Source organism: Phalacrocorax carbo, chromosome 14 (genome assembly GCF_963921805.1).
Source record: "Phalacrocorax carbo chromosome 14, bPhaCar2.1, whole genome shotgun sequence".
Classification (NCBI taxonomy): Eukaryota; Metazoa; Chordata; class Aves; order Suliformes; family Phalacrocoracidae; genus Phalacrocorax; species Phalacrocorax carbo.
The window spans coordinates 14,956,883-14,980,492 of record NC_087526.1 but is presented as its reverse complement, the minus strand read 5'-3'; the positions used below and the strand labels follow the sequence as shown (position 1 = coordinate 14,980,492).

Genomic DNA, 23,610 nt, shown 5'->3' with positions numbered 1-23,610 from the left:
CATCAACATCTAGCAGCAGGGAGTTCCCCAGGCTCCTTACAAAATTCGCCCGAATCTACCGCTTTGAAGATTTGCTGTTGTTCCTTCTCTGAAATGCCATTTTCACAAGACAGAGCATGTCCAGGCATCGCCTTCCTCTGCCCCAAGCTGTCCTGACCCATGCTGGGGTATTCACGTTACAGCACACGTGGAGGTGCTACATTTGCAACCCCCCCCCCCATCTCCAGCTCTGGAGGCTGAACTCCATATGGCAACGCCACGTCCCTGTAACAAAGACCTTCAACTTCCAAACAAGCAGATGGGATATTAAGGCTCAAAGTCTGCTGACAGTGTTTTCAGAAGCATTCCGTATTGGCTTATGCAAATGTCGGCGATAACCTGAGCTCCTGACAACTCTTCGTTGTACCTTCATAAGCAGGGCCAGGACTGTAAGGCATATTTGATGCATTGTTGCTCCTGGATCACCCATAGTGATATCTAGCTTCACCTGTTTTAGCTACCTACCCACACTGTCACAAGAACTGTTTCATTTCAGTATATGTTTTTGTGGCTATTCTTCCCTATTTTTTTCAAAGCAAACGTGGCAGTGCTCCAGGGAAAGCTAGGAGATGTGCAAGCTCCACTCCACGTCAGCAAAGTGTACCCTCTGTCATCTGCCTCACAATCAGCCTCCTTAAAATTGTTTATAATGATTTTTGTCTGTTTTTAAAACATATCGAAGGGACTGTACATCCAGCGAGAGAGGAGCGGATGGGGATCGAAAATTAGACTGACTGGGCTAGACTGATACAACCCCTTTCCTTTCCTTTCCTAGTATCTTGCCCGGAAGCAAGTACAAGGAATATGATAATATTCTACTGAAGAATATCATGCATTTCTGGGAATTATTTGAGAAGTACAGATTTTACATAATTGTCTTTTTTGTCTCATGGCATACTGAACTCACATAATAAGATCAGTGCACTTCACAGAAATTCATTGTTGGACTGTACGGATTTGGTGTTTTGTGTTGAGCCGAGGGTACATTATATAATGATGTATAATGCACTGTAAGCAGGTCAAGAGATAAGGTGGCCTGAAAACAGTAATGGAGTGCATGCAAGGAAGAATTAGCAAAAAGCACTCTAAGAAATTAATTCAACCTGGCTTCAGTCGAGCAAGAAGGACCCAGAGCAGGAAGGAAACGATATTGTGTACCACACTTGTCCCCTTTCGGTTTTCGTCTTAGAGAGTATTTCCCTTTTGCTCAAAACTGAAAGTGTGGGGTTAAGGAATTAAAAAAGCCTTTGGGGCACACTTTGCATGGATGCTTTGTAGCAAGTTTTTCAGAGTTTTATCTCAAAGGATATGTCCTTGCCCCCAGCACACGGCCAGCAGAGCCATACTCTGTGCTGCAGGTAGCGTGGCAAATACTGCTCTACGTAGGCATCTGCAGCAAGATCCTCCAGCGAAGCCGCAACACAACACAACCTCTCTCGAATGAAGTCTGTTTTCTCCCAGATGTGCCGTGATTATTTCTTTTTCCTCCCATCAGCAAAGTCAAATTTTCAAACGAAGCCCTGCATGGCCCTCCCAGCCCAGGGCACACCTGCAGCCGCCGGCGCTGGGGTCGGCAAGGCGCTGAGACATGCATGTACAGCTGAGAGGGCACGACCAGCACACGGCAGAAGCCAACACTGCAAATCCTTTGCTAGAGCCTAAGGGGGCAAGCTGCAGTTTTTTCCTAAGTGCTCCTACACTACACCCGGTTTTCTCTCATCACTATACGTGTGCACTGTCTTCCCACATGCAACCAAAGTACTTAACCCCAGGCTGTCCCTTTAGCACGAAAACGCATCTTCACAGCTCTCCGAGTGTCGATACTCATCATGATCCCGGTCCAAGCCTACGAAGGCAGAGCAAAGCTACTGTTCAACAGTAACAGCTCTTGATTCTCTTGCCTACAAAGTGAGGCTATCAGCCAGACGAAACCACAAACTGGGTCAGACCCAGTACATTCGCTAAATTTCTAATGTTTTAATGTTGTGAGCCAGGCCAGCACGGCCAGCAGCAGCAGGAATCAGGCCAGGACCTTTGAAGCCCAAAGCATCGCTCCCCAAAAATGCGCTCAGACTTGAGCCCACGCGCTTCCAAAGTCAGACTTGGGACCCCAAAGCAAATTGACAAGAAAACTACATGCAGGGCCACGAAGTTGGGGAAGGGTTTAGAGGGGAAACTGTACAAGGAGCGGCTGAAGCCCCTGGGTTTATTCAGCCTGGATCAGAGGAGGCTGAGGGCAGCCTCATGGCGCTCGGCAGCTCCCTCCCGAGGGGAGGAGGAGGGGCAGGGCTGGTCTCTGCTCTCTGGTGACCAACGCCAGGCCCCGAGGGAACGGCAGGGAGATGGGCCAGGGGAGGGTTAGGCTGGGTGTCAGGGAAAGGCTCTTCCCCCAGAGGGTGGTGGAGCCCTGGCACAGGCTCCCCAGGGAGGCATCACGGCACCAGCCTGGCGATGTTCCAGAAGCCCTTGGCCAAGGCCCTCAGAGACACGGTGTGAATTTGGGGTGTCCTGTGCAGGGACAGGGGTTGGACTCGATGGTCCTTGTGGGTCCCTTCCAGCTCAGGACTTTTTTATGATTCTATGGATCTATATTTAAAAAAAAAAAAGTAATAAAATCCAACAGAAGCAGTGGCACCCCCTCCCCATCGCCCAGATTTGACGTGTCTGATTAGCACAAGGAAGGCAGAGATGTGGGGAGAGCTTGCATAATATGGTGCAATCTAGCACCTCCCCCAGGGTGCCCAGCTGCTGCAGAAGCAATTTCACAGCTCATCATCCATTATGAGATTAAAATAATTTTTTTTTCCTCCCGTGAAGTATTAATAAATTGTGCAGGCAGACCAGAGTTAGTGCCATTTACACAAATGGTAGTGAATCACCCACCTAGTTATTTCTTAATGGACTGAGTATCTGTGTTACTCCTTATCCTGTAATTTAAAAAACTAAATACACAAACCTGTTTATTTGTCTCATCAGGCCCCGAGCCAGCTTTTATTAAGCCTGGGGATACCAGGGACAATGGCAAAGCTGCTGCCGCCTGTGGACCTGCCCCAGCACTTTACAAGGGAACAATACCAAAACATCCACATCAATCAATATGAAAGGGGAAATGCACGGCAAAAAAGTCTAAGACACATTGAAATCCCTCCCAGAATTCACTTACTTTCCCTTCTGGGGGCAAAACTCACTGAGGCATTGCTGATATAATGCAGCTTCCTTGGTAGATATAGTGAAGATGTAAAGCCGTAGTCAGAGCACCACTAATGGCTCTTTGAACATCTCTGCTTTATTATGGTATCAGGCGAAGCAGGCATGTTTAATGTTTAAACTTCCAATGACAAATGCCTTCAGCAAATATGTTTTATGTATTTATTCAGTGCTTCTTAAGCGCCTGTCGCCTTAACAGCTAAGGTGCTGCTTACCTTTTTTAAAAAATTTTATTAAAATTAAGAACATACCAATGCTTTGTAATATGCCACCTTCTTCCCTCCCCTCTCTCCTCTTTATCCCCAAGAGGAGCTTGAAATCCTTTCTCCATCCATCCACTGCAAAACATTTCAGACTGCCAGGAAGTTGCCGAAATGGGAAAAGGAAATTAGCTGAAATCACCAGCACAATAAATCAGCCTCCCACGTTATCCCAAAGACCCTCAGCCCCAGAATCTGGCTCCAGCATGCGGGAGAAGTGCCAAAGCCAGACACCCCTGAGTCAGCTTTGCCAAAGTAAGCCCTGAGATGAGACGGCAAGAGCATCTACCTGATTTGAATCTCAGTGACTGGGTTTGGGCGGGCGCTGTCTCCAAAGCCAGGGCAGGCAATGCCTGTCTGCAGCTAAGCATGACCTGGTTTTGGTTGGTCAAAGAAGATATTAAAGATTAATTATAAGATCGGGATGCCTTACTCCTTGCAGACCCTAAATATGCAAAACTTATCGTTGTGCCAGTCCTCCCAGTCCATGAGATGTCAAGATAATCACCCGGGATCTCTCTCTACCTCCTCTGCATTTACTGAGCTTCTGAGTGCTGCAATTACAAGTCTTCCTCCACAACCATGAGTGCAAGAATTTTATTCATTTACTCATTTATCCAGAGCAGAAGCTGTCATGTCATGAGAGCACAAAGGTGCCGGGCTGTTAGGGGAAGCACAAAGCACCAAGAGACGCATGACAAAACTGCGAGAACTGTAACACGCTGCATGGCCAAGCATCCAAATCCCCAGCGTAGGTGTGAAAATCTCAGCCTTAAGCCTCCAATATGTGAATTTTGGGAAAAAAATCCCAGATTTTATCTTTAACAATTTTAACAGTTTTTTTCTTTAATAAAAACAAGCTTATATATGGTATCTAAAAAAAGGCAGGAACACACACGTTGCTGTGAGGGGCTCATTTATGTCCTAAATCACAGATACTCATCAAATAACTTCTAAAGCACTAAGCAACCTGGACAAAATGAATAGTTAGAGCAGGTACCGTTCTTTCAGGAGGAAGGCAAAAAGGGAAACCATCAAAGTAGCAATCAAAATAGCAACGTTTTCCTGTAGTAACGACAACCCTCCATCTAGGACAGCCGGGACACCTGTGGCAGTGGTCACCTCCAACACTGGCGGTGAGAGAGGACTGTTGTAGGCACTGGCAGTTCTAGAGGCAATGGACAGCATTTGTTGACACGGGAAAGGGCTTTGCAGAGGTGATGAAGCTGCAAGAGGGCTCACATCAACAGCAGCACAACCTTCATCGCATAACCATGAGGGACCCAACCCAACACTCGAGGCATGAGGCGGGAGGCACTCCGCTAGCAGCTGCATCCAAAGAAAACCAGCCCCTATCTGCAGGCCAAAACAACTGAAACATTATATTTGTTAAGCCACCGGAGAGCTTTTTCTATTATTTTTACTAGTTTACAACATGCCAGGTAGAACCTGAATTGATCCAAGGAAAATGGGCAGAGGTGGAAGAGCAAAAATGAGAGAGATGCTAATGGAGAGGCGGGGGAGGTTCTGAGCACAACAGGGCTGCAGGTAACAAAGCCAAAACATCGACCCCATGGTAAAAAAACCACATTTGCCCGGTGTACTCAAGGACTTCAGCTGCCATCTTTCAAACCCAAGCCCACGCAAATATTGCCACACAAACCTAAGCCCATACAAGTATCTCCACAAATCTGTGATGATGCAGAGCTGAGTGCTTCTATTGCTATACTGGTACCTCAAGAGTCCTACTCGGTGTGAGCAAAAATCACCCCAGTTAGCCCCTAATATGATCAAAATGGGACAGATCCTTTAAAGGAAGATTACTAGAGAAGCCTGGCTGCCAGCTAAGCTGCGTCAGCTTTCACCAAATAACAAATATCAAATAACAGGAATCTCTTTCCAGACTGGAACAAAGTGAGGCAGAAGTCAACAACTAAGGATCGCACGGACAAAAGAAAAAAACACGCAAGTAGAAGAGAGTAGGTGCCTCTAATACGCATTTTGCAGAGACATCCTTGATGCAGGACTCTGGAAACCAGGGCAAGCAGAAGAATTACAGGGGATGTTCAAAACGCAATGTTTCAAAAATTGAGTGCCATAGCATGAGTTGCTCAAAGAGCTTCAGAGTTTTCTGCATTTTAACAGAGTGGCTTTCCCTTTTTGATCCCAGCATCTCTGCGTGAGCATGAGAAATTCATTCCTGAAGCTGCATTCAAGTGCCCGATAATTTCCATCCTTTCCTTGCAGCTCCTCTCTTGACATCTCATGACCAATTTTCTCGGGAAAAACTTAAAGGACTGAGCTCATGGTGTTTTGCTAACTAGTCCTTTGTGCATGCAAACCCACGCACAACTGCACACAGAGCGCTGCGCTTGTGCAGGGAGGTGGAGGAAGCATCACACTCGCACAAGCATCAACGTTAACTGCACCTGCAAGAAGGCATGCAAATCTTCATGCAAAAATACACAGCTTTCACCTTTCTAACACTTGGGTAAGCAAACATCCTGCTGACTTTATGAAATGGGGCTCCTACAGGTTTGCTAGTTTCGATGTAAATAATTATGTTTCCCTTTCATGTGTTCGGTGCAGGGAAACCTGCCCTGGGATGAGGGGCGGGCAGGTGAGGACCACGTATCTTCCCTTTGATGCCGGTGTGGGCTCGCAGGCATGCAGCACCCTGACCTGCACGCAGAGGAGTGTGACCTGCTACTACCCTCATGCCCCATCCGCTTGCAGAAGTGACGGGCATCCTCCTCCAGCTGGGTCTGTGGGGGAAACAAGCACCTTTTGGGTATTTGCTTCCCAAATGCATTAGGAATTGCTGAGGCCTGGGAAAAAAGGGTTCCTCGTGAGAAAAGCAGCCCCCAGCTTTGAGCACAGTGTGGAGAGCACGAGCCCTCAGCGCCACGTAGGAGTCTGGTTTTGTTTAGAAGTCATCTGGAATTCTTAAAATAAATTTGCTAAATTGTCTTCCAGAGACTGATGACTTTTTTTTTTTCTTCCCCCCTTAATAAACTTTCAGGGGTATCTTTATTGTTATGTCTAATTTTAGAGAAAACTAACATTTCCTGAGATTCAATTTCTCTCATAATTGTTGGAAGGAAACTAAATTGTCTGCTGTAAACATTCACTGTATTGTGTGAAAAGTATCTTTATTACAGCCCACTGGGAATATTAATAAAATCCCCAATCCTAGCCCTTCCTCACTTTTTTTTTTTAAGCTCACTCTTTTCTCTTATATACCCATTAACGTCAGTTCAAACATTCTGCGTGCGAGATATGAGAACTTAAAATATATTATTTAACAATCAAGGGTAGAATAAAGACTTGTGAGCAGTAAGATCCTTTCTGCCTTCTCTTTCAGTGCTTTCTATTACAGAAAATGAGAATGGCTATTCCATTTGTCTGTGTGCGTGCTTAGAGTTGATGAAAAAAATCTCATTAGTTTAGTCTGACATATACTCAATACAGTCTATGTACATATTTTTTTTCATTTTATTCTACAGCTGCAAAATGATACTAAATTTCATCAGATTGGAACGAAAACTGTGGTCTTGGAACATTTCCCTTTAAGGGTCTTATATTTATTCAGAATTCATGAATCATTTTCCAGTAATACAACTATAATTATTCTTAAAGTGTTATGTTTGAAGGTTTAATATGAAATACTTGCAAAAAGCTCTTTTTCACTTTGATAGTTTGTAATCTTCATGGTAATCAGATCAGTTAGCTCCTTCACACAGCAGCCAGGAAAATACAATTTAATATGAAACTCACACTCTTCATTCATGTTTTAATTAAAGTAATGAAAGCCAAGTCATATTTTGCCCTTTACAGTGTACACAGATGTATAGACCTGAGCTATACAGCATCAGCTCAGACACTTTTGATGGCTGCTGGTGGATGTCCTAGTTTGAGGCAAATTTCATTCAGGCTTGCCCAGAGGTTGCTGACCATGAAAGCAGCGTCACCAACGAGCGAGACCCAGCATGGTCCTTGGCAGAACCACTATACGGGTGATGGTTGCACGGGCCGAATGCAGAGCTGTGGGTCAGCTTGGCCACCTTCCACCCCGCTGGCAGGCGCTACGACTGCTGTAATAGCGGTCCTTCAGCTGGGTCCAGCGCCAGAGCACACCCCCCCGCGAAAGACTAGTGCACCCCTGACTGTCTCTGATTTTTGGTTCCCATCATAGCTCTGAGCAGCCTGGCCTGGTGCATCACCACACAGGGAAAGATGTGAGCCTTCCCCAAAGGAGCAGAACCGCACAGGACTGGCGGCACCCACGCTCCCCACCCGCGGTACGCACAACGCACGCTCGCCTCCTCCCTGCACCTGCATCGCGCGCACTCCCCCTCCCAGGCACCCATGGTGCACCAAGCTGCCGGACGCGCTCCCCTGCCCGGGCCACCCGCAGCACCCACGCTCCCCTGCCCCGGTACCTGCTGGCTGCACCCGCTCTGAGCCACGCAGCCGTCGGGAAGGGGGATGCCCGGGGGTCTGCTGAACAAATCCCGCAGCAGAAGAGCATAAGAAGCGTAAGAGCTACCACAACCGACCTACCGTGTGCAGGTGCCAAGCCAGCCCGTTCTCAGGGGCTGGCTCCCCATGAGGTCCCACCCCCTTTAGCTGGAGCAGCGGGGGGTTGGGTACCACTTCACGCGTGCGGGCAAGCTGCCAGAGCACAGCTGGACACCAGTTTGGGTCCACAGCTCTGCCCAACCGCAGGAGCGAGTAGAGGCTGGAATGAATGCCTGACTCTGAGCATGAGGAGCTGGATGGCAGCACATAACCCTCATCATCCTCCAGAGATGCTCTGCTGCGTGGGTCAGGCCACCGTGGGGCTAGAGCAGAGCCCAACCCCGCACGAGTGAAGGGCTCATTCTGCAGCCACCTGAAGCTATGGAGGTGTCTTCTTTTCTGCACAGGCCTTCATCCAAACTCTGAAGTGGAAAATAATTCTTTCCTGCTGGAAGCAAGCAGCTCCCCAGTTAATCACGCTGTTGTGATGGCAGACCCAAACACCGGCTCGGGCTGGGGCTCTGATGAGAAGAGAAGAAGTAATCAATCATTTGGGAAAGGAAATCCCAAGAGCAACAGGCTGGGGCTTTTCTTCGTACTCCTGCAGCCCACGGTGCTACATTTCCACAAATAAACACAATTTTCCGAAGCCACTCCCCAGAGGTCCATTACAGAAGCAAACCAACCTTTGCAGGAGCCAAAACCAAATCCCCCAACAGGACACAGTAGAAAATCTTGCTCATCACAGCCAACCGACAGCGATGTTATCACATTATCAGAGCCCACCATCAATCGTTAGCATGTAAAGACCTGGCTCCCAATCACACCGTGTCACAGCGGGTAATTCGGGAGACAAGCGGTGAGGAATTAGCACAGTGCGAGGAGCTGGAGGATCTGAAGGCAGAAACAGCTTGTGCATAAAAGCTCTGGGACTGCCTTTGTCTGAAGTGACAGCCACCACTCAAGGACAAGCCAGCACTCTCCCATGAGCAGCGGTAGCTGACCAGAGGAGCACCATCAGGGGGTTTAAAGCACACATAAACACCATATTATTATGATACCTATGCTTTGAAGGTGACCTGCTCCCTCCGGAGGTGCCCCAGGTTCCCCCATGGAGGTCTGCACCTTGCCCCGGGCCATGCTGACCATCAAAGGCGGCAGCTCTGCATACACCACGTGCAGTCCCTTTACAGTGGCATTGAGCACAGTGGGTAAGCTTTGATAAAGTGACACTTTGTTGGCTAAAGGATACTGCACACCGCCTTCCTCTATATTTTGCTGCTATTTTATGAGCTGTTGGCTTTACGAGCTCATCAGCACTGCTGGACTGCCAGCCCACACGTCCTCACGCCACAGGAGTCACCACACACAGCAGCAGATCCTCTTGAGTTTTATTCAGTCTGACGGGACCTGAGCTGTGCCCCGCGGCGCTCTGAAGCAGTCCCACTTACTCCATCTCCTTCACCCTGCAGCACACAGTGAGCATTTCTGGAATCTCAGCCCCGCTGCTGGGCGTTATGGCACTCTGGCGCCAAGAAACACCCATGTCCGACCCTGTCAGAACTCCTCTTGGCACCAATATTTTCTATGTGTAAAACTTCAACTCAAGGAGCAGCAGCAGCAAATGCTGCTCCTCAGTGGGATAGACATCATCCTGCTGCTCCCCTTGCTCTGTCAGCCCTGGGTACCCACCACCTCCCCGGCCCCCAGGCAGCAGGACCGTGGACTGGAGCTGTGTTGCCTCCAGCTCTGGACGACTCTCCTGCATTGATTGGGTTTTTATTCTTTTTTTCAAATGTTATGCTGCTTATGGACTTCTTCACCGCAAAAGACATCAGAGCTCTGTTTGAAGATGCTCATGCACATTTTGATCACTCCTTACAGACTGAGGGCTAGGATCAGGCATGCTGCTTAATACAGATGCTCTTTAACATTGGGGCAAAAACAATCTCTGAGCTGATTCAGATCACAGAAAACCTGGGAAAGACTTAGGAAAGAGAAGGAAAGATCGCTTCTCGGACTGACCTAAGGGCACAGCTGGCTGAGGTCCCCTTGGAAGACCTCGGAGGAGGGGCAGATGCTGTGCCTAGCCCTCAGGCTGCCAGCCACAGCGTGTGCTATTCCTCTGCCTTCCGACCATGCTCTGATGCACCCAAGGACCTCCTTCTCCCTCCTGCCTTTCCTCCTAAACCCAAATCTATTTAGGAACCTCAGTTCTTTGACAAAATGTATGTCTACGCACAAAAGTCAACCACTGCGACAACCTCAAAGTTTCCTGTCCCTTCAAGGTGCTGTGTCACCTTTCAGGTATCTTCAACTGTATGAGATGCTATTTCATTTTTTCCCCCAGAGTAAATGTAATAGCAACAGAGACTATTCATTTTGGTCTAGGAACTGCTCAGTTACATTAGCTTTTCACTCCCTGATGCTTGGTGGCTGTTTTTCAAACACCCTATTGTTAACAACTTAGGAGTCCTTTGAGACCAAGGGTTGAAAATTATGCTCGTTCTGCTCGTAATACCAAGGGATTTTTTTATTATTGTTTTATTTAAGCACTACAGCCGACCCTACACCAGCAATAGAAGCTTCTCTTGGTACAACTAAGTTAGAGGAATCACTTTCTGACCGCACCTTTCAAAAATGTCACTGTCACATAGGAATTCATGCAAAATTCACGAGCCTGGATCATCAGCTGTAGTTGTGCTCACCTCCACAACCCCTCCTGGATGGGTTTCCATTAGCTGCTGATTATAATAAATGACATATAACACTCTATTGTTCATTCTAAAATAGAACATGAGATTCTTCCTGAATTGTCTGCTGAGAAAGGCATTCAATATCTACCAATGTCTTCCCTCTATTTTTTATTCTCTAGCACAACATATGAAATTGTACAGTATTACTCAAAGAACAGCAGGGAAAGAGCAAAATCTGTGTCTTAGCATAGGTACCTGCTGCAGCAAGCACTCCCAGCTCCCACTGCACTGCAAACTCTGCTTAATCCTCTCTTTCAAGCCCGAGTCAGTATAAAGCATTCACTTCTCTTTACCAGGGGCCTTCTGTATGTATGTTCCAGCAATATTTGCAATATATCATTGTAAAGGGATTAGGGAGTCATCACTTTTTTACTTTAAGGTATACTCTGCCCCTGTTGTCGTTGACTTTAGACTTCAAAAATACAGCCTATTTGCAGATTTGAAGAGACCAGGATGCTGTGCAGGGGCAAGAGAGTCAAGCCCAAGGAGCACAACACTGCTGGAACGTCAGGAGCACCAGAGCTCTCCACCCCTGGGGGAAAGGGTATCTTCTCTTTTAAACCCTTCCACTTATATCAGTGATTTTCTCTAGCTGACCATCCCCTGACCATCATCTGTTCCTGTGAGCAAGCCAGTCAATAGCCAAAATCAAAAGATTATGAAGACCCTGAGACATGTCTCCTCAAAGTTAAAACAAACAGAATGTTCTTCATATGTGAAGACTGACAAGACTCCTTAGAAACACAAAAGTTCATTAGAGAAGTTGAGTGGAAATTGCACCAAGAATAGCCTCATGGTGGGCTCTAACTTCTCCTCCACGACTCTGCTGTACAGTCTTTTCTACAACAAGACTCGAGAAGGATCGCCCTAAGGCATTGCTCAGCCATGTGCATGGTCTCCTCGTTTCTTCCAGCCTTTCTTCTGGAGGAAACCCAGGTCTGAGACAGTGGCTGTGGCGACCACAAGCAACCTGCTGCGCCTTACGAGCTTCAGGGACAAACAAACTGCTGGAAACTCCTTCACTTTCACACATCCTTGTAGGTCAGGGACCAACCAACATGAGAATACATCATGCTTGAGCAACTGCACACTGTCACTTCACTGCTAGTGACAGAGCACCTCTTCTAAAGCAACTGATGGAGGGAAAACCGTGTCGGGGAAAGCCCACATCCGTCCTGTTTTTCAGCCTCCTACCAGGGAGGAAGGCACAAGAACTAGGGGAGAATGACCTGTGTCTTCATTAGCGGCACCTAATTGTCCTCACGCTGCCTGGGGCTCCATAGCCACTTCGTGCCTGTGCAGTCACTGCGCTCTGGCCCCGCAGCCCCCAGTGGGGAAGGGACCCCCCCCAGCACTCGCCCTGAATGGATCTGCCCCAGACCCAGGTTTATTTTATCAGCTTGTTGACATTTTGCTGCAATTCAGTCAAGATTGGTGGGCGGCCCAGGAGGTGGGAGGACAACGCGTCTGCCAGTATGATGACAAGGTTTGAAGACATATTTTATAGCAGAGGCTGCCAAGATGAGCTCTGTCTAGTCTGGAGCACTAGCAGAACACGAGGAAGGTATCTGTAGCTTCCTGTACTGTCATTAATTCCTAATTATGCTATTGCTTGCTTTCTACATTATTGCTTATTTACCAAACACAGCGTTATTGCACCACCCAGTTCCTTATAACTAGCAAACCCATTGTTATGCTAAAATGAATGTTCTAAATGTTATTTATTATTTGATAAACCTTGTGTAACCCTGAATGAGGACATTAAATGGCAAGAACACTACTTCAAAATCCCATTTTAAATAAGTCACCAAGACAGCTGTGCCTTTATAAAACACATTAGAGTGGCACTCAGAGCACATATGGCTCAGGGATATATACAAATTATACAATTTCTGTCATTCGATCAAATAAGAGGGACGTTTTGACCCCAGAAATGAGTCAAATGTAAGTTGTAATTCAAGCCCCACCGGAGGCCCTGGTGGTAATGTATCCTGACGGCTGATCAAAGAGCCCTGACCATTTGACCCACGAGATCAGCGACTTACTGTATCTATTATGGCTAATACAAACCCAAGCTTGAAGATGTATGGAGATAAACAGATAAAGGGCAATAGACACAGTAGATAAATGTTGATTTATACACATCCAAGCACATGGTTACATACTCAGATGGATTTCATGCATGCAGAAAGGGGCAGACAGGTATAACTCCACACTCACATTTATACAGGGACTCATTTGAAGACAGATGCTGTATATGTGTGTGTGCACGTGACAAATACAATCAACCTCTCTCAACTCCATTTCCCTTAGTGCATCACTATAACCCCTGCACTCAACCGAGCTCCTGCCAACACACACAGCGAGAGAAAACCCCACCCCCTATTTTAGGCACGTGCTGCCACGCACAAGCACGTCTGTGCCCACGGATCTACCTTCTCAGCAGTATAAATCTGAGCAGCTCCATCCAGGAGTTACCCAGTCTTGCCCTAATGCACGCAGCCCAAACCAAAGCCCTCTTGGCTGCTCTCCAGGGTCACCGACATCAGGGGTCTCACCAGGGTTGGGTCAAATCATGCTTTTTCAATGCTGCTGCGCAAACCTGCAGCCCCCCCCCCCCCCCCCCCCCCCCCCATTTCCACAGGACACGTGTGGTTCCTAGCAGCCAAGATCTGATGGTTTTGATACATAGATGGGCAGCGTGAGTGTGCCAGCAAGAGCCTCTTACAATAGCATTAGGAGAAGGAAATACTGTGCAAGTAACGTCCTGTCAATTTAACCATCGCATTTTCAGCACTCACAGTTGAAGCAGTGGGGTCCTATCCGTGCTCTCAGATACAAAAGCAGAGAGTTGCTTATGCAGATGTATCTCCCCGGCCTGAATAAACTAGACTGGTGTATAACAGCATTTGCACAAGGAGTCACACAAATTAACTTGTTGGTATAGAAACAGGCATGTTGCTCAGCTGGAATAAGCCGTGCACTGAAAGCTCCTGGGATTAGGCAGGATCAAAAATGCCCAGTGGTAAGTAATCAGCTCTTTCCTCCTTCGAGGCTGCCCATTGTCCTGCCAGCAGCCAGAGGCGTGCGATGGAGAGGAGACATGAGGCAAACACACCCCTCTAAGGCTTTCCATAATGTCCCTCCATGGACCGGGACAGTCGCATTCCGGCTCCCAGCAAGCTGAGGGACAACTGTTCCCAACCCCATGCCAGGGCCTGGCTGTTTCCACACCCTGCCCGAACACCGCATCACCCCCAGCTCCCTGGCAGGGCATTTCCTGCGTTTGCTTACCCGTAACATGGGATAACGATACCTTATTGCAGGGTATTCCCGGGCGTAGTTAATTCATGCTTATAAAGCACCTGTGGACTTTTCCTGCAAGCGCAAAAGTCTTGATGCCAAACAAAACCAACCTCATTCCTATCCAGCTACATGAAGAATTTCCCAACCTTTCCCTTTCCTGGGGTTATTTTCTCCCTATCACAAAGGCCTTAATAAATGCCTTCTCTTACTGATTTTGCAGTTTATTTCTTTTAACAGCACCACTGCATTTTCACTCATCTTTCAGAGTACCTCGCATGGTTGGTAAGCTGTCCATTGTTTGGGATTTCTGCATTACTTAATTCCTTGTCTTTGTGTGGGGAGGGGGGGCAAAGAAAGAGAGAAAATTGACAGGGGTGAGGAATGATGCTCTGCTGACTTCATGAGACACAACAGATACCTCACTCATCTCGGGGGTCAAATGTCCGTGATGGTTTGATCGGATGTCAAGTTGCATTTATACTCTGGCCCCTGTTGGGGGTTGAATTACATTTCACATTTGACTCACTTCTGGGGTCAAATGTCCCTCCTATTTGATAGAACAAGAGGAATTATTTTCCCCCAGCAGGCTGTGCCGTCGTGAGTCTGGATCTGTCAGCGTTCTCATTATGTTTTAGGCTCCCGTATTTCTGCATTTCCTTCTCAGCTGAGATGAACCCTTTCTGAGCTGACGAGAAACGCAGCCGATAGCACATAGGCAATCGCATCCAGCAAGATGAAGGGAGGGAGCAGATCAGCTGGCCTTCAGATGGTTTTGATGGTGTCTTGTTTGGGTTTTTTTGGGAGGGTTGGGTTTCTTTTATTCTTCTTCCCCTCCCAAGTTAGCAGCTCTGCAGGGTAGGGAGTGATGAAGGAGAAGGAAGCAGACCCTGGTCCTGACTTTACCATGCTCTTGCTATGAGATACCGCAGAAGCTCCTTAGGATCAAAAACTGTACAAGGGGCTGAGATAAGGCTGATGTCAGGGTGCTGCAGGATTGTGATGCTCTCCAAGGACTGCTCAGCACAGGAGGTGCCCTAACCGCACTGTCTCTCTAGCTCCAGTTGTAAAATGAGAATAATCTTATCTGTGTGATGGGAAAGGATGACTGAAGAGCTTAAGCAGTTGCTGGATCTCTGGGCAGAAAGTGTAAAGCATTGCACTGACAGGCAGGAGCCATTTAAACCCCCCTGGGATTAAACCAAGGCAGGGGGAGAGGTGATAAACTGCATTCTCCTTTCCGCCTAACTCCTTCTAGGTATTTTGAAAGAAAAATCAGAATTTCCTATAACAAAGACTATTGACCTTCTTCCATCTGTGGACCCCTAGAAGTTTTCCAGCTGAAATGAGGCCACATACACAGATGAATTTCTTGCTCTCCCAGCGTTTCCCATCCATCCACCTCGAAGCACAGAGGGGCTGGAAGTGCTGCTGCAGGTCCAGGGGATGTCATCGCGACAGTCTCACCCCAGGCCATCACAAGCGTGCTGGTGCTGGGAGGGATCACTGCGTAGCGCTAAACTGGAGTAAATAAGCAAGTGTGCCCCAAAACACGCAATGTGAAGCTAAGATTTCCCACCGCTAGTGCTGGACGTCCCAGCCCCTGCGCCTGAGCTGGGCTCAACATGAAGCTGTGTCTGCTGCCAAGAGCTGCAGATGCCCAGTGCAACCAGTTTAAGAGAAAAATGGGGGAAAAAACCTCAAGCCACCAGGCCCACCTATTACAGTGTGACGGTTTCAGTAATTAGCGTGTATGATTTTTCTTTGTCCCCAAGGATCCCAAGGGCTGAGCGATATCCAGCGAGTGCTGCGCAGGCATCTTGGGGTCGGTGATTTAGCAGCCTCTGAAGTGGGATTGTGAAACCACGCTCCTGCTGTTTAATGTACTCGTTCAGGTTACCACAGGTTTAGCAAACAATAAAAAACATCTGGAACCCCCATTTAAATAGAAGAGTTGTGTTATTAGTAATGAAGTCACGACCAGTGCTATAAAGAGCTTTCTGGTAAACAATCGCTGATGTGCAGGTAAATAAAGGGAGATGACGAACTGATGAGGGTGAGGGAGGAAGGCTGCTCCCTGTCCTCCTCGGCCAAAGCTCATGCTGGGTGTGAACCACACTAACATCCTTGCAGGGTATGAACTGTGATGCTCACCTATCCCACCCACTCCCCTCCTTCTGCCCTGGGTGAGGTATGGGGTTCACTGCAGCGTCCCATGGGGGCGCCCACCCTGGCAGAGCCCTGGGTGCCACCCCGCACCCTTGCACCCCTTGGTCCCACTCCCAGCTCCTCTCTGACCATCCCCAGCATAGCAGCACAAGGAGGGGAACCGGGACGCAAGACAAGACAAACTTCCCCAACCAATTTTCCGTGTTGGTCCCCACTCTCCATGGAGCTTTTGCTCCAGGAGATAAAGCAGCTGCATGGCCCTGTGCACAAACCCATCCCTGTAACGGGGGGCACCTGCCCCCCGCCCACCCCCTGCCAAGAGAAAGCGACTTCCTCCCTTTCCATCCTTAACTGCTATTTCAAAACAGGAAATAAAGGTCAACAAGTAAACGGAGAACAAATGAAGAGTAAACTTCTACTTCCCAGATTGCAGGGATCTAAGCTGGTTTGGTTTATCCTTCTCCCAGGATCAAACAGTACATGAACCCTCCATCACTTGATAGCCTCTATTTTTATTTGGAAGTCAGGCCTCTTCTTACTTGATTGTGGTGCAGCAGGCCATTCCCCACTGTCCTGGTTTCAGCTGGGATAGAGATAAATTTCTTCATAGTAGCTAGTATGAGACTATGTTTTGGATTTGTGCTGGAAACAGCGGTGATAATGTGGAGATGTTTTAGTTGTTGCTAAGTAGCGCTTGCACTGGTCAAGGACTGTTTCAGCTCCCCGTGCTCTGCCGGGGGCACAAGGATCTGGGAGGGGGCACAGCCGGGACAGCTGACCCCAACTGACCAACGGGATATTCCATGCCATGTGCCATCATGCTCAGTGTATAAAGCTGGGGAAGAGGAGGAAGGGGGGGGGACATTGGGAGTGATGGTGTTTGTCTTCCCAAGTCACCGTTCCGTGTGACGGAGCCCTGCTGTCCTGGGGACGGCTGAGCACCCGCCTGCCCGTGGGAAGTGGTGAATGAATTCCTTCTTTTGCTTTGCTTCCGCGCGCAGCTTTTGCTTTACCTGTTACACTGCCTTTATCTCAAACCATGAGTTGCCTCACTTTTACTCTTCTGACTCTCTCCCCCGTCCCACCGGGGGGGAGGGAGCGAGCGGCTGTGTGGGGCTGGGTTGCTGGCTGGGGCTAAACCATGACACCCACCCAGCGGCATCACTTCTGATTTCTCTCCAGCTGCCCACCCGCAGGGGAAGTGGGATGTGACAGGGGCTGCGAGGCAAATTTTGTCACTGTAGAGGAGGAAACACAAATGGTCCCGTGGGCCGTGGTTCAGCTCCAGACCAGTCCAGTTATGCGGGTGGGTGCATCACAGCCAGGGCATGCGGCTGGCTGCTGAGCTGGTGCCACCAGCCCTTCCTGAAGAGGCCGTGAAATGGTCATCCCTTGGGAGTTTTCAAAGGCAGAGTATTTAAGACAACTGCCCCCTTTAGCACCCACCACTTGCTCGTAGGCTCTGCACAGCCCTGGGGAGCACGGAGCGGGGGCACAGGGCTGGCCCCCAGCCAGGGCAGCTTGGGGTCACCCCGCTCCTTTCTGTATTTATTCAACCTCTGGCAATTCCTGGCTGTAATGATCAACCACACACCATTGTTGATTGACTACGTATTTGTTTCTGCTGAATCACTCGATAGCACAAAGTCTATGGTTCCTTCCCCACTCTCTGGAAACCCTTCTCACATGAGAAGAGCCCTTTCCCCACACCTTGGTGGCAGCGGCTTTGTGTGCCACCGTCGAAAGCCAGAGCAGGAACAACTCTCCCGAGCAACAAGCCAATGCACTGCCGCACTCTAAGAAGGCAAACGACAGGTTTTCGTCCTCTTTTTAGTTTAATATGCAGATATTTTAATCGCCACTGGCATCTGGCTTCGATACACCATGACTGCCTCACTAGCCTTGCAATTCACAGCGATGCTGCAGCATCAGGAGCACACCGTAACTTCGCCCCAGGCCACACGCACAAGGTCCAGGGCAATAGGAAGCCGGCAGCACCTTGGGCTGGATGGAAACCATTACACGGCCGCCTTTCAAATTTTGCAATGCATGAAATTCACATGACATAACCCTGCACAGCTCACGATGAGCATGGCTGCGGTCAACAGGGCCCTGCAACGAAACGGCCCGACACAGCCCCAAAAATGGGATGCTGAATAATATTAGTGATGAACTCGCACTTTCCCTCATGAGGCAGCAGGATGTGATGAGACGCTTTGCCCCGAGGGTGCAGCATCAGGTACCTCAAAGATGCACCAAGTCCCCGGCATGCTCTAGCCATGCCAGGCCATCTCAGGGGGATGATGATGGGACCATCTCTCATCTCCTGGTCAGGAAGACAGGTAAGGATGTGCTGAAGTCCTCACCTCCCAGCAGGACCTAAGCATAGGCTTAACTTTTTATATGTTTAGGGCTCCACTGAATGCACATTTCTGTTTCATGTGTATCCAAGCCGAGAGCGAGCCCTGAAGGCTCAGGCACCTGTGAGATGCGAGCACTTCTATTCTGGTCCTCCACGTGTGGGTTTATAGCTCCAAAACAGGAAACCTTTGATTCCTTTTTCTCCCCAAGCCAGCTAACTGTTAATCTATTTAGCTACAGGAAATACTCTACGTGAGGGAAGGAGACACCTGAACTACACACAATACTTGGAAACCTCACCGCATCCAGAAACACCAATTATACCTTCATTTCGAGCGAAGGATGTCTTGGGGGAGAGCCGTGGCTAAGCTGGGCTCCGGTGATACGCAGCAGCACGAGCACACAAGCGCATCCCTCTCCCTGTACCAAGCGTATCCGCCACTGCTCCTGGGCAGCAGCCGGGTGGGCAGCCAGCTCTGACCTCCTCAGTGGACACTCCTGATGTCACAGGAGTGTAGATTCATGGAGAGCTCCTAGAATTTGTGCTTAGTCAAACCTTAAGTCTCCTAGAAAAATCTACCCACGCTGCCCACCCGAGCAAATCAGCGCTTACCTGATTTGCCGATAGAAACTCCTGGGCGTTGTCGTTCATTCCCATGTACATGTTCTCCCCATCAAACTAGAAAGACAAAAGAAAGTTAGAGTTAGTGAAATATCACCTGCATGACAGGGCCATGTGCATACCAAATACTTTCCTGGCTCTTCACACCAAGATTCCCAGAAGAAAATCCTGAGCTGGTCCTTTAAAACTTTTGAGCACGTATGAGCACACACACACAACGCTGTCATTGCGATGGGCCATGGTAACACAGCACATTTATGTGAATTTTTCAGCAAAATAATGAACAAATCACTCCAGCTCAAACAAACCGAACCTGTGCAAAACCACAGATCTATCCAGCAGCAAAGATCACCCAGATGAAATTCTTGCTAAAATTCCCACTAGATCAGTCAATCAGCTTTAGATAGGCAATTTCCATCGATGGAACTTTCCAAGACAGGCAGGTCCCACTCCATCCTCTTCCAGACACCCACATCCTCCTTAACCACCAAAGCAAACCTACACCAGCAATGTAGAAAGTCACTCCAGACCATACACGAAGAGGTCTCTACGCAAAGCCTGATTCCCTATCCTGACAGTTTGCTGTTTGCAACTCTGGGTGCAAGAAGGCACATTTCCCCCCATCTATTCCACTACCAGGACCCTGCCTCCACGGCTGGGCTTTGGGGCTGGGCAGGAGGCAGGGCAGCCTGAGCACAGCACACTCGCCTCTTCCCCTGCAGCTCCCGCAAACACGCCTGCCCCCTTCGCCCTGTTCCGAAACGCTAATCCACTTATTAGGCTACAAACCCCCCATGGAGAACTGCAAAACTCTTCTCATTAATTAGCTACAGCGGGAGCTTTTCACTTGCTCAGATTCCAAACGAAGGAAAAAAAGCCCTCCAGGACTGTCTCTGGCTCGAAGTATGGCCGGGGCAGTTCTCAAAGCTAAGTTCACAAATTAATTATGGCAATAAAATGGGCTATGCCATAAAACACTCCCGAGACAGGGATGAAGGTACCAGCTGTGAATGACACCATCTACTTAACAAGGCAAAGAGCCAACCAACCCTCTTGCCCTTACAAGCCAGATGATGAATTGAAGATTGTTCACCCCGAGCGTTTCCTCTTGCCCTCCGATATGAAGCTGATACCAGTTGTGGCTTAGCAGAAATGGACCGTATTAAGAACAATAGAAAAGAAATCTAAATAAAACCAGGTGAAGAGTTTTCAGTGTAGATTATTAATTACACATCCACTTCTCAGAGCGCTACAGAATTAGCCGTTAAAGCCAGCAGAGTTAGTAAAGCCAAGTGGGGGGAACGCAGCTCTGCTCGGCATCAGAGTGCAGACACCCTCTAATTGCCCGACTCTCCTCTGGGATAGCAGAGCAAACCAATTAAAAGCAGCAAAATTAGAGCAGGTGCTGTGACACTCGTTAACGAATACTGATAATGGCTGCAGGAGGGTGGAAGGGGATCCCTGCGCAAATGCAGGATTTCGTTAAACCTATCAGTGAGGCAGGAGCCACGGGATGCAGCGAGCATTGGCAGCTCTACGGGTTTGCCAGGACAAGCAGCTCTCAGAAGCCAGGCACGTGCTATCCACTTTAAATGAATTTCCCTCCACCTATAAAACGATCACTGGCATAGCTGGCTCCTGCTAACATCGTTCCAGCTGGAGCTGCCGTGCTTCCAGGCACAGAGACTCGATCAGCTCTATGGCCTAAATACCCTCCGCCGACCCGACCTACCCCAGCGGAGAAGGCTGAATTTGCAGAAGAGGTGGCAGTTTGGTGGAGATGCTCAGCCCTGCGGCAGCGGGAGCCAGGCTCTGCGGGAGGAGCCTGCCTGACTTGGCACGGGCAGCAGCACGGTTTTGCGGAGTCAATCTTTTTGGAACAGGCAACATTATAGTCCTGAGGTCCCACGCCCAAGCTCTTTTTGGGACTACCCCGGCAAAAAGCCACCATGGGGGTCCTGGAGCCTGAGCAGACACCCCAAGGCTGTGCGCTGCCTGGGTGGGGGGCCCTTTCCAGTGGTCCGATCCGCGCTGCCAGAGCTTTGCGCCGGGTCGTCTGCCCAGACGCGCTGTGCGGCACTGCGGGGTGCTCAACGGCGATCGCACCTCGAGACCGCGCTGAGCCGCGGCAGGCGAGCTGCGCTGGAGCTTTGCAGCAAGCCGCCCTGAAGAGACATAAAATATTCCAGTGGGGAGGTAGTTCTGTCCATCCCTGGAACCAGTCAGAAATAAGCACTGCAGAAATATTTATTTCCACACCAGGGAAGGAAGAGCGCTTTCTTAAGTAAAAGCTTTGCCCCTCTGAGAAATTTAAATATGTGTCCATCCATCCACCCCCCTTCCTTGCACACAAGTGCCTCATTTTTGTCCTAGTCCAGCACAGTATTTTGCAGATCTAGACTAAGACCTGTTTGAAACGACTCTTCTTTGGAAAACAAGTGTCACCTGGAAATCTACATTCAGAAAACAAAAATTCTCTTTTACTGGGGAGGCCCAGGGCAGGACAAGCACTCTGCTTTCTCTGGCTCACGCTGTTTGTCAGAATGTATTTTTTTATGGCTTTCTACTATTCCTCTACCTCCGCTCTACACTTCCTTGTGCCTTTGATGACTTCATAATAACTGTAATGAATCCTGCCTTCAAAATTACTGTACCTCTGATTGCCAGTCTGAGCAGTGAGCCTGAAAATCAAGACTCAAAATGCAATGGAAACTTTGGAACTTCCCCACTGCTGATTGGATTTTTTTTTTCTTCTCCTCCAGGCTATGGGGGTACAAACAAATTTATTAGAAATTCTCCCATCAGGATATTTTTTCAATTAGATGTTTGCCACTTATACACCAGCCAGGTAGAGCAGATAAGTAATGCGCTCTCCCTCTTCTCATTACTGTTTCGCTACAGAATGCACTTCAAAACAATCAGCCCCATCATTCCACGTAGATTTACGGCAAAACCAGACATTTTAATATTTCCCTTTGGTTACAAACACTTCCTCCCTTTCGCTTTGGCCTAACTCCCAGTGCGTGTCAAGCGCCCCAGGCAGTTCCAGACCTGGGTGCACCCATTCATCACCCTCCGCGCCCCCCAAAATTGATCCAACCCGTACTGATCGACGTGCACACGCGGAGTGGCAGGTGTAATTTTCAAGTCCTAATCTGGAAGGAACATACTCTCATGAAGTTGTCTTAATCATCCTTTTGCTCTTTTGTAACTATTTAATTTTTGTTGTTGTTTGGCTAATAGAGGCAGCCTATTAAACAAATTAGTGGCTGTGGCTAATTCTCACCCTCTCCTGCATGAAATGAGTACAAAGCAGAGGTGAGCTGGGATCACTCTCTGCTCACAGCAATTTGCATGGGAAATACCTGGGAAATACAGACCCCGTGTAGCCAAGTTGGGAAACTGGGAGAGGCAGGAAGATGTGATTAATTGCTTTCCCTTCATCTGAGACTCGGACCCATTTTTGTCTAACTTGCTGACTTACATCAGCGATGGCTGCCTACAAGCACAGCTGGAATCAAGGCCCTCTACTTGAGAAAGGACCCATAAAGCTCCACTTTGTCAAATCCCAACTCAACCTTCTCTCACGTAACATGCTCAGGACAGAAACAACTCTACTCACCCCATATAAAACCGACCCAACAAAAAATCCTCAGAGGAAACCCTACAAATTCCTGCCAGCTCTGGAGACAAAGGCACGCTGCCAAAGGGACGCCTGCAAGCTGCTTTCGTCTGCAGGTGACATGAACTCCAACCGAAAGGAAGGGGAGCGCAGGTGTGACCCGATCTCAGGTCGTAGGAGGTGACATCGCCTGGCACCGACAGATAAGGGGACAGATGCCGCCAGCTGCATTCAGACAGGGAGCCCCATGGAAATCCGGGACACACAGCCATGCCTCCATGAGGGTGCCTCTGCATCGGTCATGCTACCGTGTATTTTGGGTCCAAGCAAGAGATAGGAAGACAGTTCTAGTCTGTGAGAAAACACTCTCTGAAATCTAGTTGTCATGGACAATTTACTTAAAAACACAATTCTTTTACTACAGCTCTTCCCGGGGAGCTGTGGCTGGCAGCACAGAGCACCGCTGTGCGCCCACCAGCCCATACAGGGAGACGAGCGCACGCTTATTCAGCTGAATGTTCTAAGCAGCGCTTGTTTTATTTTCATTGCTTTTCTAGACTTACCTTGCTTTGTTATTTTTGCGATACGACATTATTTTCAAACCTGCCAATGTGCCCAGAGGTCACGCAGGGCCCATGTTAAGAAGATGAAAATGAATAAGAAAAACAAATGCATGCTGCAAGCTGGGACAGACCCCAGAGCAAAGCAGCTGTGTGATCTCCGGCTCTGTGCAAACACAGAGTATAAATG

General features: G+C 48.6%; 1 protein-coding gene across 2 annotated transcripts in view; it reads right to left on the bottom strand.

Moving 5' to 3' along the window:
• TOX2 (TOX high mobility group box family member 2) overlaps positions 1 to 23,610 on the bottom strand; it is a 152,877-nt gene that overhangs the window by 72,020 nt on the left and 57,247 nt on the right. For both annotated transcript variants that reach the window (XM_064465801.1, XM_064465800.1), the window contains exon 2: positions 19,230 to 19,295. In XM_064465801.1, coding sequence (XP_064321871.1) covers positions 19,230 to 19,295 — 66 coding nt within the window. The remainder of the gene's footprint in view (positions 1 to 19,229; positions 19,296 to 23,610) is intronic.